Source organism: Anarrhichthys ocellatus, unplaced genomic scaffold, assembly GCF_004355925.1.
Source record: "Anarrhichthys ocellatus isolate YVR2014 unplaced genomic scaffold, GSC_Weel_1.0 scaffold12, whole genome shotgun sequence".
NCBI lineage: Eukaryota > Metazoa > Chordata > Actinopteri > Perciformes > Anarhichadidae > Anarrhichthys > Anarrhichthys ocellatus.
The window spans coordinates 7,550,872-7,565,235 of NW_022280042.1; the positions used below are offsets into that span (position 1 = coordinate 7,550,872).

A 14,364-nucleotide genomic window follows, 5' to 3' on the forward strand; every position below is an offset into this window, starting at 1 on the left:
CCCCCCCCCCCCCCCGCGCGCGCTCGCGTCGCGTCATGAATCAAACCGACTTGACTTTGCGCGTTGTGTCAACAAAAAACACAACATTTCGCCGCGTCCTCTAAAGCGTACAAGCAGCTGATTTAACAGGCTCCAGCTGCAGTAGAGAGCCTTGAAACCAGATTGATTTAATCTCAGTTCTGGACGTCTGTTTCTTTTCCCCCACGTTGTTTGTATTTATAGCGCCTCTTTAAGCCATTCTTCCCTCAACCAGGGGAAGGAGGAGAGAAAAAGAAAAAAAAAAGGGCCTGCCTGTTTGGAGTTTACAGGATCAAAGAAGAGGTAAATATCATTTCCATAACATTTGAACCAGTTAACCAGCAGCACAATGCAGATAAACACTACTGTAAGCGCCTGACAGCGCCAATGAGGCCGGAACTCTGTGATTTGCCGCTCCGGCAAAGAAGAGGGAGGCGAGCGCGAACATGGAGGAGGTGAGGGGGGGGGGGGGGAGTCAACTGTGCTCTCCCTGCATCACTTTCCAAGCAGCCCCCTCCCTCCCTCGAGCGGTGGTGGTGTTTTAGGCAACCGTTGCCTCACTTTCGGGTTGGAGGGAGGGCCCGATGGATGCCGTCCCCAAGGTGAATGGAAAAGAATAGCTGCACCACACTGCCCGGGGGGTGGGGGGTGGGGGGGGTGAGCTGCACCGCTTTGGGTGATTCATCTATTGATTCTTTCTCTACACCGAGCACGGAGGTGCACATGTAAACACATATATTAGGCGGCCTCGCAGTGCACATGTGCGCCCCCGACGCGCAGCATGCAGACGCGGTGAAGCCCGCCCCGCGGCCTGCTCTCTCGCTGTGTTTTTTTTTGTTGTTGTAATAATCACATTCCCGACTTCCACCAGCTCGCGGGCAATCTCCCTGCTCCAGATGCACGTGATGGACGGCTAAACTAGAAATGAATGAGGAGATGAAGGAATAAATAAATGATGAAATGCGTATTAGCGCCGTTTGTGTGGGACAGCTATTGTGTTATTGATTGAACAGTAAGCGGGCCAATCACGTTGTTATTCTTGCGCCATCTCTTTTCTGAGATGGGCCTTTGCAAAAAACTTCACCCTCTGAACTTCTCTACGAGCCCGTCAGTTTAGAGCTTTTGTTAAAAGTCTTATTTACCCAGAATTCATTAGGAATGAGTCCTACTTAAGATCGTTAGCAGCCAGACGGCTTCGTGCAACAGATGAGTTCAGAGCGGAGCCGTAGATCCCGGTTCCTTTCCTCTTCTGTTGAAATCAAGTTGCAGCCACAGTGGTGACCTAATGACCTCGACTGTTTGCAGTGAGATGATAAAAAAAAAATTAAAAAAAATCATGCTCACGAAATAATACATTTCAAACGCTTGCATCATTTTATTTTCACATATGGTACTTCATTTAGAAACACCTTGTTGCCCCAAACACTATTACAATTGATTATCAACCCAACAACTAATTTACCTTTTTTTGTTTTTAAATTTTAGTATTTATGTTTTTTAAGAAATGTGATGAATTGTACAAAGCTGTGAAATTATACTTTTATATATATATAACAAACACAATGTTTTATTGTTATCATTTATGATTTATCTACTTATTCATGTTATTTCTATGTTGTAATCTCTTTATATTATTGTATATTTCATTTTATTTCGAGGTCAGAGGTGTGGGCGGTGTAAAGTGATTATACGAGGACATACAAAATACTTTATGTTCATAAATGCATACATCTACACATGACGGGAGCTTGAAAGGAACACGATCCCCGTTTTAACGGCGTGTGATGTGGCGTTCAAAGCCGCGGCCTCCTCATCTGCTGCTCTGAACCAGGAAGTGTCCTCCAGGAATTTCTCTCTCCTGAGACAATAAGCCTCTCTTTTTTTGTGCGGACGTCTGTTTTTCCCCCACTTCAAAGAAAAGGTTCATAGCATCTTCGCGGCGCGCGGCAGATCGTAAACGCACACGACAGGAGTAGCATTTCATGTTGCGCCGCATTAAGGCATCCGGCTTTCCTTTTTGTCTGCATGATGGTGAACATCGCCGCTCGGGGTTGAAATTCAACCTTTCACTGCCAAAATAGCATAATGCCAGAGTTGTCACTTACAGTGGATATCATTGCTTTGGGCAGGAAAAAGAGCTCCTCTCCGCCATGTGTTTCTTTCTCCACAGACTTAAAAAAAAAAAAAAAACGTTAGACATGGCTCTCTCCCTTTGGGGCGGTAATGGCATTCTCCATGACAACGGCAGTGTGACACGGCTGTGCCCTTGGGGGCCGGGCGCCCCCTCTGGGGGGGGGGGGGGAGCGCCGCGGAAACACGACAGGGTCAATGGTCACCTCCCATCATCCACCAGCAACCCGTCCTCTTCCTCTCTCTCTCTCTCCTCAGGTGGAGCGAGGAATGTTAAGAGAGAGAGTCTTGAAGCAAGCCCACTCAGTCCAGGCCTGGCAAACGTGGAGCTTTAGCCACGGGCGGTTCTGGCGAGGTCTCTACCTCGCACAGCTCCTTGCCGCTCCTCCAAGGCCAGGGCCGGATCGATACGTAGAGCAGTGCGGATTCTTTTTGGCACCCGAGTATAGCGGTGCAGTGTTGCCCCGGGGTGCGGGTCCGTTGGAGACGCGGCAGTGCGCATGCGGGCAGAGTGGACTGAGTTTATTCAGGAAGGCGTCGAGATGCTCGCCGTTAAACTGATGCTTCCAACATGAGTTGCTGTTGTCGGGTATGCAGGAAACTCACGTGGCCGCGTTAAACATTTATTTTTATTCTGGGGAAAATTGAAATGGACGCGACAAGACAGCCTTCAAAAGACTTAAATATTAGAATAATGTTTCATTTCAGCTCATTCATAATCCGCAGTTATTAGAAAACAATATTTGCTGTTATTTCTCTTAAAATTATGCATAATGTGTCAAAAAATGTGACGCATCCACCAGAACTCATATGAAGAACCTCACAGATGAATATCGTCCATATATATATATATCTATATATTGTTAGAAACAATGCTCTCCTGCCACCTGGTGGCTAAAAAAGAAAAATAGTTTTACTGCATACTTCATGTCTTTAAGCATAAAACTAAACACCCTGAGGGAGAAACCCAACACAGAATAAACCTTTTAGAATGAGAGTACATTGCTTCTTTTGTTTCACACAAACAAGAACTTAAAAAAAGCTCTCCCTTCGGCGCTGTGTCCGACCTTGGCACGTCTTCAGAGAAAGATTCAAAGAAGGAAGTAAAGAAGAAAACAGGACCTCGTCCCGTCAACAACTCCTGTCCTGTACGTTTGGCTTATTTAACAACGGAAAATGTTCAACCTGTGAAACTGGACAACAAGGTGTCTTTCACAAAAACAGAGAAATAATGAAAAACAATCATAGAAACAGAGTCAGATTGCTTGTTGTCATAAAACTGACGCAGTCCGTATCCTTTTTTTTTTCTCCAAATGATCCGGCCGACCTTCTGTTTAAGTTATCTGGAAGTCACACGGTGTCCTCGCTCCTGTTCCTCGACCTAAACAAGGACGTCTGTTCAAAAGACGTGTGAGGCACCTGCAAGCAGAGAGACATCCAAAGCATGACATGTTCACGTCTTTCCTCTATAGGCAGGACTCACAAAGAGCCCCAAGGCAAACAGACACAGACATCAAATGTCCACAAATAAACTTCATGCTTTCAGTGTGTCACGCTGAGAAAGCCTAAACAAAAACATGTATATTCCTTCTCTCTGTTTCTAATGATGTGTGTACTGTGAAGTTTCACTAAGAATGGAAACATGCAACTCAAAATCATTCCCGGGCCGTACTGAGCATTATTATGAGGTTTTTGTTCTTGATGTAAGTGAAACTGTTCCAACTTTGGCAGAAGAGTGTGCGTTCGTGTGGGACCCGGCAGGTCGTCAACAACTATTTTCAGATGATCTCGTTCTCTCGGGAGGCGTTGTTTCAGTGTTGGTGGACTCCGGTTTATTTGCATCACATCAAAGTACTAAACTCTAGAGTAGGGCTGCACCCTCCTGGACAAAACGGACTTTGGGATATTTGATTTTTCTGGGATATATATTATGAAAAACTGCATCACAAAAATACATTTTCACCAGAAGTACTGGTACAAAGTACCTGCTTTTGGTTAAAGAAAATGTGAGGATACTGAAACGTTAGTGGTGCAGTCCTACTCTAGAGCTACATGACTAAAAACCAGTGGTCAGTGGTACTCACCGTATTGGTATGTGGACCTGGGTGGTGAGGGAAGTGGACCGCTGGGGGCTTGGGGGCCCAAACCTTTCCCGCCGCTCTGGAGAAGGGACCTCTGCACGCCCAACGCCACCGCCTGTGCAAATCTGGATGGGGCCGCACTCATCTTGTCCAGAGGTTTCGGTGCCGCTGCGGCTGAAGGTGGCTGACGGTCTGCACTGAATGCATGGGTCTGCCCGTTGGAGGTAGGACTTGGTGGCTGAGAAGATGGCAGAGAGGAAGCTGTCGTATCTTCTCTCTCTTCCTCATCAAAGAAGATAGGTGGAGGAGGGGGAGGGAAGCAGTCCTCTCCTTCCTCTTCTTGTACCACTTCCTCCTCAGCTTCCGTCTCCTCGGTGTATGAACCACAACGGTCCATGTCTGTACTTACAGACTGTCCGCTGGGACTTTGGCACTCACTGGTAAGTTCTCCGTCACTGCAGTCGGCTGGTGTCACCTCAGATGGGACTTCAGGTTCACCCTCTTCCGTCAGCTTTTCAACGGTGTCCCCGACCTCAGGCGAGCCTGGACTCTCCTGGTTATCCAAGTCATGCGGTGGTGGAGGAGAAGACGGAGTCACCTGAGAAGAGGGTTCTGGACTCTGCGAAGGTGTTTGAGTCTCCGATTCGTCAGGAGAACGTGGATCCTCCTCAGCCTCAGGTGGATTTCTCTCGGCCTCAAGAGAAGCTTCACTCTCAGGGTCGTCTTCTTCCGTTATCTGGTCCGGAGTGGGTTCTGGATCGCGGGACGTCTGTGTCTTCAAGGGATCCACTTTGAACGTGGTCATTACTTTCCTCTGCGCGGGATCCTCCCACTCATGCTCGGTGGGGAGGTTGGACGTCCGGACGGGTTCAAGTTCGGCACAGAAGAGCCCGTTATCTGAACACCTCTGGGTCACAAAGCAGGAGCCGTTGGAGAACTTTGGGAAGGAGGCAGAGTTCCTCAAACGCTTGACCAGGGTTCCTTTGGAAACCGAGGACGTCAGGACTTTGGCGAGAGCAGAGCGGGCGTCCGATAGGTCCATCCCTCGAAGCGAAGGCAGGGTCCCTTCATGGAGATGAGCGAATGACGGACGCGAGGAGAATGAGGAGGACCAAGGATGTGATGGATGGGGCGACGATGAAGATGAGGGTAGTGATAGATTTACGGAGTCTAGAGTCCCGGGAGAAATAGGAGAGGCTGAATTATTCACATTAAGGGGCATAATTAATGGAAAGTCAACTTTAAGGAATGTCCCTTTAAAGAAATGACTATATTTCAAATGGAAGTTCTGCACAGTAAACAGCAATATGTATCATTTAGATACGAAACACAGATGAAGTAACACACGGAATAGTGAGCTGAAAAGGACTAGTGACTTTTTCACTTTTTTTTAAACACATTTTTTAAAATAAAATATTGAAGTTAAATTAGTTGTTCCCATTTTTATTGTAATAATAGAAATACTAACTAGATAATGAATAAAACAGGCATATGAAATTATAAAACGTTACATTGTTCCATAAAATGTCTAAATGAGTCAGAAGAATAAAGATCAAAGAATCATAAATGTATGTAAAATATAAATAGGTAGAAAGGAGTTATCAGAGACAGAAATTTACATGCGACGTAAAAACATGATTTGGGGAGAGAGAACATGTCTCATAATAATATAAAATAATAGTATTAATAAAAACAATAATAGCTTCTAGATGCACCGCAAGAGTGGATTAATTTACCAAATATTAATATTGTTCTAAAGGCACAGCAATTACAAAATGTAACCCATGGAAAGGAAATCGCACAAAGAAAAGAACAAAAACTTAAGACAAAAGATGAAAGTCACAGAATTTCCACAAATAATAAAAAAAAAAGCAGACAGATAAGCAGAAAAAGCAGACAAAATAAAAAAACAGGACAAATAAATAGCGTTGAAGTGCAGCGGGGAACAGTGACAGACATCCATAAAAAGCCACTAAGATGGAAAGGAGGAAGAAGAGGCCGACGCAGGAGGACGGAGAGGAGGAATAAGGATGGTGGAAGGAGGAGGAAGGAAAGGAGACAGCAGCCGCCCTCAATCACCCCGTTCAGGTAACACAGAGTCTGTAGGCAGGGAGGAGAGAAAGCTTTAGGGCAGCGCCTTCAGTCCGAAACCCTTTTCCTACAAACACAACTCTAAAACGTTCACAGTTAGGTCTCATGCTGACGATAACAAAAAGAGACAGTTTGGTCAGAATGAAACCCTGGATGAAAATGTGAAAGGGCCACGTTGAACCTCCCAACATGTCTGTAAAGTGTAGGAGGACAGGATCAAGAATGTGATCAACTCTTGGCTGGGAGTTGTTTTTCCACGCTAGGATTCAAACCAACTCAGCAGTGTGTTGCTCTATCGCGGCTAAAAGAAAACAGACACCGCTGAGGGCAATTTAGTCCGATAATTACAGCACGAAAAGTTTAGACCTAACTTTTCACTTTCACAGCGCACAATGAAGTGTTTCTCACATAATTACAGATCCCTAATAAGCTAACGGTCATTGTCCGTTAAAGTCGTCAAAAGCACGTCAGTAGAACGGACACGTGCACGGAGAGAGAAGCTGAATACAGGTGAAAAAAAAAAAAAAAAAGAAGAGACGGACTAATAGAGGGGAATTAAAGCTCGGACAATAGAGCGCTTTATCTTGGAACAGACTGAAGCCGGCGCGTTCCACGAACGAGGCTCTCCGGGTCACTTTAATTGCCCTGAACGGGGGTTAAATTGTTCCGACTGATAAAAGCGGGCGTTTTCGTGGCGGATTTAACTGCTAAATCGTCCTGTTTGATGGTATTCGCTTTGACATTTTAATCTTGATTTAACTTGACCCCGCGAGGTGCCGGCTGAAGCCGTGCGGATTTGGCAGATACAAGAATTCACCCCACTCTAAAGCCATTTGATTTCCACTGGAATACTGTAAAAGGTCAATTGGGATTACGCTAGCAGCATATTTCAAACCGTCTGCTGTTTCAATGATGCTGCCTTTGCGGTCACCGCTACATAGCAAAATAAACAGCGAGCTCACGAGTGGGATCAACAAAGCACGGACTAGGGACGTCGTTATCCGTCTTTCCTTTACAAGTAGGAAAATTATTTCTCTCTTTATTTGAGAAAAGTTCATATTTGTGTTGTCAAATTTCACTATGACCCTGAAATTCTGTCTCTTGTGTTATCATATACTGAATGCAAGCAAAACTACAGAGCAAAATCACACTCTTTCTGATTGAACCAATCTATGAACTGTCTGAGACAATGGATATCCACGGCCTCAAATGGGCCCCAAAAAAAATTTCCGCACACTACGCGCACAAACATGCCACTCCCCTTGGGGCTAAGCCCCCCCTTCTTTGAATCCTAGAAACGCCCCTGGCACGGACTATTATGTGATGGCACTGACCTTATATTTATATTATATTTATGGAAGTGAGAAATAAATCTGGTGATCCATATATAAATCTGATCTATCCTCTTAATTGTTTTCTCTCCTATTTATGACTTAAGAACAGGTGAAAAAATGTGTTTCGTGAGAATCAAGTGTTTGTAGTTGTAATACTAATTTCGGCCACAAGAGGCCACTACCCCAAGTTCTAAATAGGACTAAAATCATTCATTTTTTTCTTCCAGGTGATTTTTAACTTGTGTGTTAGCAAGTTATGTAAATTATGACTCACCTGAAAGAAAACATTAATGTTTTTAGTCCTATTTAGAACTCGGGGTAGAGGCCTCTTGTGGCCAGAATTAGTATTAAAAATACAAATGTTTGAAAAAATGATCCTGATTTTTTTATAGTGAATTTTTTACCTTTAACCTCTGTGTCTGCCTTCAGCTCCTGGTGGGTGTTTGCACTGGGAGGGGGCGGGGCCCTCCTCTTGGTCCTCCTTAAGGTGGATTCTGCAGACCTCTACGGAGAGACAGCGACATTAAATGACATCCTATTTACTTCAGTGTTTCTTCATTGGTTGGAACTACACGAACGAGAAAAAGACCAAGAAGGAGCAGAAGAAGAAGACTTTCCTGCCCACCACCGGACCCACCTGCGATCCCCCGACATGACAGGTGCCGAGGTTGTTTGGGACGCTCTGGGAGGCGCCTATGGGCGGCTGAGGGGCTCGTCTCTTCTTGGGCATGTCTGCCGGCAGGGTGTTAGAAGAGGAAGCCCCGACTCCCGCCTGTGCGTTACGGCCAGGAGAAGCTGGGACGCTCCCTGCTCCTCTCTACGAAGAGGGAGATGCAAATGTTTGGTCACAAACGCTGACAAGACTAGATTCACTTATCTCCCACAAGCAGACGACGCACTGTACCGTTTCGCCATTTTTCTTCCTTCTCCTGAATAAGCTGAGGAATCCTGTGTCGTCCTTCTGTTTCTTCTCCTTCTTTGGCAGGTCTATATAATAAAGACAAATATCAGTCACGGGTGTGTTAGCAGAGAGAGGGTGGGTAACACTGAGACTGCATGTGCATGGACGTGTTACCTCGTGGTGGAGGTGGTGAGATGACCTCTGTTGGCGTGACAGCTGTTTCAGAAAGAAAAAAAAAGAAAAGTTTTGCCATTTAAAAACGGGTGTTTTTTAGTGACGATTCTCTCCGATCAATCAGCAGTGTCTGCAGTGTTTTAACTCCACTTTCTAGTATCAGCACACCGTACCTGCTTCAGGTGTCCTGGGTTGGTGATGGGGGTCAGTCGTGTCTTTGGCAAACACCTCCCTCAGTCCGAGGTCATTCAGGCTCTCGGTCAGGTCCAGCGGCTCTCTGGACTGAGAGTCCCTCAGTAAGACGGTTGTTGCTACTCGAAACTCGCACTTGTCGCACACCACCGGCAGCAGCATCTCAAGGGGCACTCTGGGATTCACTCGCACCACGGCCTTATGGGACTTGTTGTAGTTGATCAACAGACGTACAGACGCCTGCAGAGAGAGGTTCGGTTTTCAACTATGGAGATGAAAGTCTACTTAAAACACGCTAAGATAAATATTGATTTCTCTCAAATTGCGTCCGCCGTCTTGGTGCTTTTTACCTCGGGCATGTACGGCCTCCTGATCTTTTCCTCCATCCCTTTGGGCTTCAGCACAATGGTGTCGGCTTCTAGCGAGCCGATGGGAGAGTTGGGTTTGAAGCCGATGTTGTTCTTGTTGGGCGAGAGAACCTCGACGGTGTAGTCGGACGGATTCAGGTGGTAGCTTGCGCAGAGGGTCACCAGTAAGTCCATCACCGGTTTGCTATCAGGAGGAGGAAATGAAAACAAGCGGCAATAAATAACTTTTACATTTAAGATCTTCTAATTGTATGGAATTCACATAAAGAAAAAGCTCGTTAATGTGGCCCACCTTCCATGCACTGTGGCGTTCTTCTCCAGCCCCCCTGGCAGAACCACAGACAGGGAGTGGTCTCTCTCCAACGGGTTCTCCTGTACATCCATCTCAAAAAAAGGCCTCCCCCAGATCTGATGCTGTGCGCAGTGTCAGGTAGACCTCCTGAAAGGTGAGAGAAACATCATATGACTCCTGGAGAGGTGCAGGAACACCATTAGTCTGTGGCCTGACTGTTGGTGTGAAATGTCTGACAGCGGCTCTAGAAAGGAGATTTGAAGGCCTGACACACATGTATAAATTAAAATATAGATTATTCACGGAAGGAACGCAACTAGTAACTATTACTCTAATTAACCTGTTAATCTTTTTATTTTATTTTTTCATTTTATTTTATTGATTCATTCCTTGGTCAAGGAAACATCAGAAAGTAGTGCAAAAAATGTTTCTTTAGTTTATTACAAAAGAAGAAGAAAATCTTCTTTGCTTTAAAGCTTTTAAGACAATACAATGACAACACTTGTGTCAGATATCAACTTAACTAAAAAGCCTCTTACTCAAACGTGACACATGACGGTCCAAATCCGCCACCAGTTCCACCTGAAAACGTATTTTAAGTATCGCTGAAACCCGAAATCACAGCCGCGAATGTAAACGTTTGCAACTTTGTTTTTTCCTAAAATGTTACGGAGCGACTTCCTCCGCCTCGCGACTCTCTCTCTCTGTCTTCACTTTTGACCTCTGTGTGGTTCTTTATCAACAGTTTGATTAAAGCCGACGCCCTCGGTGTTATTTTAAACTAGCTGTTCACCGGAGCGTGCCAACGAAAACAGCTGTGTGTGTGTGTGTCTGCTCATCAAGGCGCGCGTGAACACTGGTTCCCTCCAGCGCGTGGGCGCTCGCGCGAGAGGTGGCTGAGTTCCAGCTACACAAAACTCCACGTAACGTTACATATTACTTAACGTAGCCGCGTGTTAAGCAGTGTGATAACAATATTTAAATTTGTAATATGTGACATTTGTCAGGCGTATAGTAAATGCACAGAAGTGGACTAATTAATTAAGATATTTATTTAGTTGTTAATTGTTTATGTGTTTACACTGAAGCATAGCCTGTTTTATTTAAATGTATGCACCACATTACTACTAGTATACTAAATACAAGTATAAAAGAAAGCTAAAAGTACACTACACAAATATAGGATCATTGGTTCCAATTTTAGGAAGAGACACATAATCACCAGTGCTATTTTTCTGATGAACTTAGCCTGTTCTATAGTTTACATCTATTAGAATAAAAGTCCTCTTCATTGACAAACTGTCTTAACACAAACAGGACTAGACCCATGCAGCCCCTGTCTGTCCTCCGCCATGTCAGAAGTAATGCTGAGTTCTAAATAAGCTTACACTGTTTCTCCAGTAAGAGGGATTAGTGCTTTTTTAAAAGCCTCCATGCTCCCTACGTTCAGAAACACTTCACTGATTACATATGCACCCATAGCCATTGGCACTTACCTGTGTCCACAGAGTCTTCCCATTCTCTATCAGCTTTCTCTTCTGTATTATTAAGTGGTTAGAGGAGGCAGGGTTGAGGAACAGAGCAGTTCTGTACCCCCCCACCCCCCCACATGTAATCCCTGAGCTACCACACCTACAGGCCCTGCCCATGTCATGTGACATCACTTTGCATGTCTGTGTGTTTGTACTGCGCTGTGTGTGGGTGGGGGTTATTACCCAGGCATGCGCCTGGTAACCTGGTGAACCAGTCTGCAATGTGGAAGCTCTTCCCGAACCGCATCTCTGTTTAAAAGGAGGTATAGCGCTCAATTTGTAAAAAGGCCTCTAATCCTCATAAGCTACCGATCCTCTCTGCAGGATCCGGCATAATCATTGCTGATCAACTATCGTCCTTCGTCCTGCACGCCGTGCAGACACAAGAGTGTTGTTGGAAAGTCTCACTCTCCTCTCTTAGCTGATGTCCATGTCAGTCCGCTCAGGGCTCTTAAGGTCTTCTGGGAAATGTAGTAAATCACGTATTGAGTGGAAGTATTTGAGGGAGTGGTGTAGACCCAAAAATAACTCCTTGAGTGCATTAAACCAGTGGTTCCCAACCTGGGGTTCGGGGCCCTCACAAGTGGTCACAATGTAAATGTAATGAGCTAATTTAACATGTTCAGGCCCCTGAATGTATTCAAATAAAACTGCCTGAGAAGTATGGATCATGTAAGTAGACGTTGGAGTATAATTACGTTTTTCTTTACAGCACTTATGTGCACTGTAGGAATAATTACAGGACAGTTATTTACTGATTCAGAGAATCCTGGATGTTGTGTAGATAATATGTGATTAGTTCGATAGGCTTCCTTACAGAAACCATTGGCAAACCCACTAATGAATTACAGACACATGAATGTAAGCCGGGGGGGGGCAGTACTGCAGCGGTATCATGCAAAGCTCCGGACTCATCTGCATACAGTACGTGAGCAGCGGCAGGCAGTTAAGTGGGAGTCTTTAATGAAAAGAAGCACAGAGAACACATGTTCACACCCACTGGAGTGTAATCTCATTGTGAAGTCTATCAGTGGAGATTCTACTGGCTGCAGTAAACAGATCACTGTGTGACTGTCGAGGATGATGAACTTCCTTTGATGAGAACAGATGAACAGAGAGCCCCGTTAGTCACACCGTCATGTTGTGGAATTGGAAAGGAGGAGGCCCGGACAACCGCTCGGGGGACAGATGGATTTAGCCGAGGCCTATAGCATGATTTTCCACCCCGGACCAGCTGCGTGTGACGGCGTGACACCAGGCGAGCTGTATGTTTCCTGTCGAAGGAAATCAAAAATGGCAACAATGTGAATTCATTTCCCCGTGTTGTCCTCTGCTCAACGTCCAATGTTAACATCAAAACTCTATTCTTGAACAGATTCGTGTGAACTCAGGAAGTTTCTAACCCGGCAGTGTACAGAATGTGTACCGCTCCTATCTATGTTCGCTCTGAACACACAAACTCTAGCTACAGAATGTCGTTGTTTTTGTTGCTGTTTTCCAGCTTTACCGTGACACGCGGGGCAAAATTAGGGCGTCAAATGCCAAACGGAAGCCTCATTCTGACGTCCCACTGTTTGAACGAGTCCTCCACATTCGTCACTTTGCCTCTAATGAAACACGCGGCAAAGTCACACGGAGCTGCCAAGAATTTCTGAACATTGTTCACACTGGTGGAATATAACCAGGAAACGCTATATATATTAATATAAATACATAAATATGGCAGCTCTCCATGTGTTTCTTAGCCGTGTTTCATTCATAGACGCATCAAACCTGGGAAAAAGCACCGGAGGCCTCTCACAAAGCTCAATATTGACACGGAAGAAGGTGAATCAGATGAGAAACTGTAAAAATTGGGGAGAGTAAAATTGGAATTTGGCGGCATTTCCTCCTATTCCCTGTGGAAATGACCCCACTGGCTGTAGAAAAATATAAGATAAGACAACCAATAAACTCACTATGCATGAGCAAAACAGGACGTGTAATGTGTGTTTATAGGAGCTGTGGGTAATGGGTAAGTGAAACTGTGAGAGTCATGCTACGCTGAGCTGACGGATGTGTCCACCTCTGCTGACCGTCACCCTGTGACGAATGGAGTTCACCCTCTTTTTAAACCCACCTAATTTGAATCACACATAATGCAATACATTCATAAAACATATAAATAGTTGTCTATATTGCTGGCTGTGTTCCCCATCATGGAGGTCACGCTTTGTCTACCTTTGTGGTTCCTATAAACTACTGTGATTACAGTGGTTTCACAACTTCATTCTCCTATGTCAGGGGTGTCCAAACCTTTTTCAAAGAGGGCCAGATTTGATAATGTGAAAATGCCCAAGGGCCAACAGTCCCTGCTGACATTATTTTAAACAATACAAGTAGCCTATACATACATTGTTATTTCATCATTTTATTTTCAATGACAGCAAATAGCAATGTAACCAAATGTAAGCATTCACGTGTGACCGGACTTTGGACATGCCTGGCCTAAACCTTAGTTGTTTCCTGTGAACATGGAAGTTTATTTTGAAAAGACAGTATGCATGTAACAAGCTGAAAACAGACTCATGTTGCTGGACTTTTGCAGGAAAAACGCACGAAAAGTGAGGAGTAATATTTCGTAAGATATCAATAAAACGGGGATGAATTTATATCATTGTGTAAAGAGAGTGACATGAGAAGATCAATCTCATGTCTGTAAGTTAAATCAGCTATAATCACTATTTTAAAGTGATTAGTGACTCGTCTAAAACATTTAAAAAAAGGAATAACTTCAATAGAATCATTCGATACACTGTAGCTTCTTTACATTGTATTAGAATGTAAAGAAGCTACATTCTAATACAATGTAAATAAGTTACAGTGTTGCCTTTTCTTTTCTTCCTACAAGAACGTAATTTTGTCAGGTTGATAAAAAAATGTCACTTTACTTCCTGACATTATTGTGACCTATGTGGACGTTAGGTTGCCATGTGTGGGTGTAATTTGCCGTCCGGCCAGCAGGTGGCGTGAGTTTACAAGAAGAATGCAGAGGGAGTAACTGTCCACTGACGTCTGAACCCTCCAAGTGACGCGCACATGCCAGCTTCATGTGAGCCAAAATCTGTTTAGTCTATAAAGTTCACTTTTTATTGTGTTGCCAGTACAACACATGATATAAATTAAATAATGCGTTTTGTTTCCACGTAGGCTAAAAAAAAACACATCTTTAAAAAAAGTAGTGTATCTATTTAATTAACCTTAGGCAACTT

The 14,364-nt window shown here is 44.5% G+C and overlaps 1 protein-coding gene across 2 annotated transcripts; it reads right to left on the reverse strand.

The window, feature by feature from the left end:
• Positions 1–2,365: 2,365 nt before the first annotated feature.
• Positions 2,366–11,106, reverse strand: LOC116386233 (cell surface glycoprotein 1-like). Of its 2 annotated transcripts, none has more exons than XM_031852277.1 (10): positions 11,078–11,106; positions 9,582–9,728; positions 9,272–9,473; positions 8,903–9,161; positions 8,730–8,771; positions 8,559–8,641; positions 8,292–8,471; positions 8,059–8,158; positions 4,233–5,399; positions 2,366–3,567 (listed from the first exon to the last, which is right to left on the reverse strand). In XM_031852277.1, exons 2-10 carry the CDS (start codon positions 9,671–9,673, stop codon positions 3,548–3,550), a joined length of 2,145 nt encoding a protein of 714 aa, XP_031708137.1. In that variant the 5' UTR covers positions 9,674–9,728; positions 11,078–11,106; the 3' UTR covers positions 2,366–3,547. The 2 variants fall into 2 exon arrangements, with proteins under 2 accessions (XP_031708137.1, XP_031708136.1); XM_031852276.1 differs by lacking the exon at positions 11,078–11,106 and adding an exon at positions 10,121–10,276.
• Positions 11,107–14,364: the final 3,258 nt, after the last annotated feature.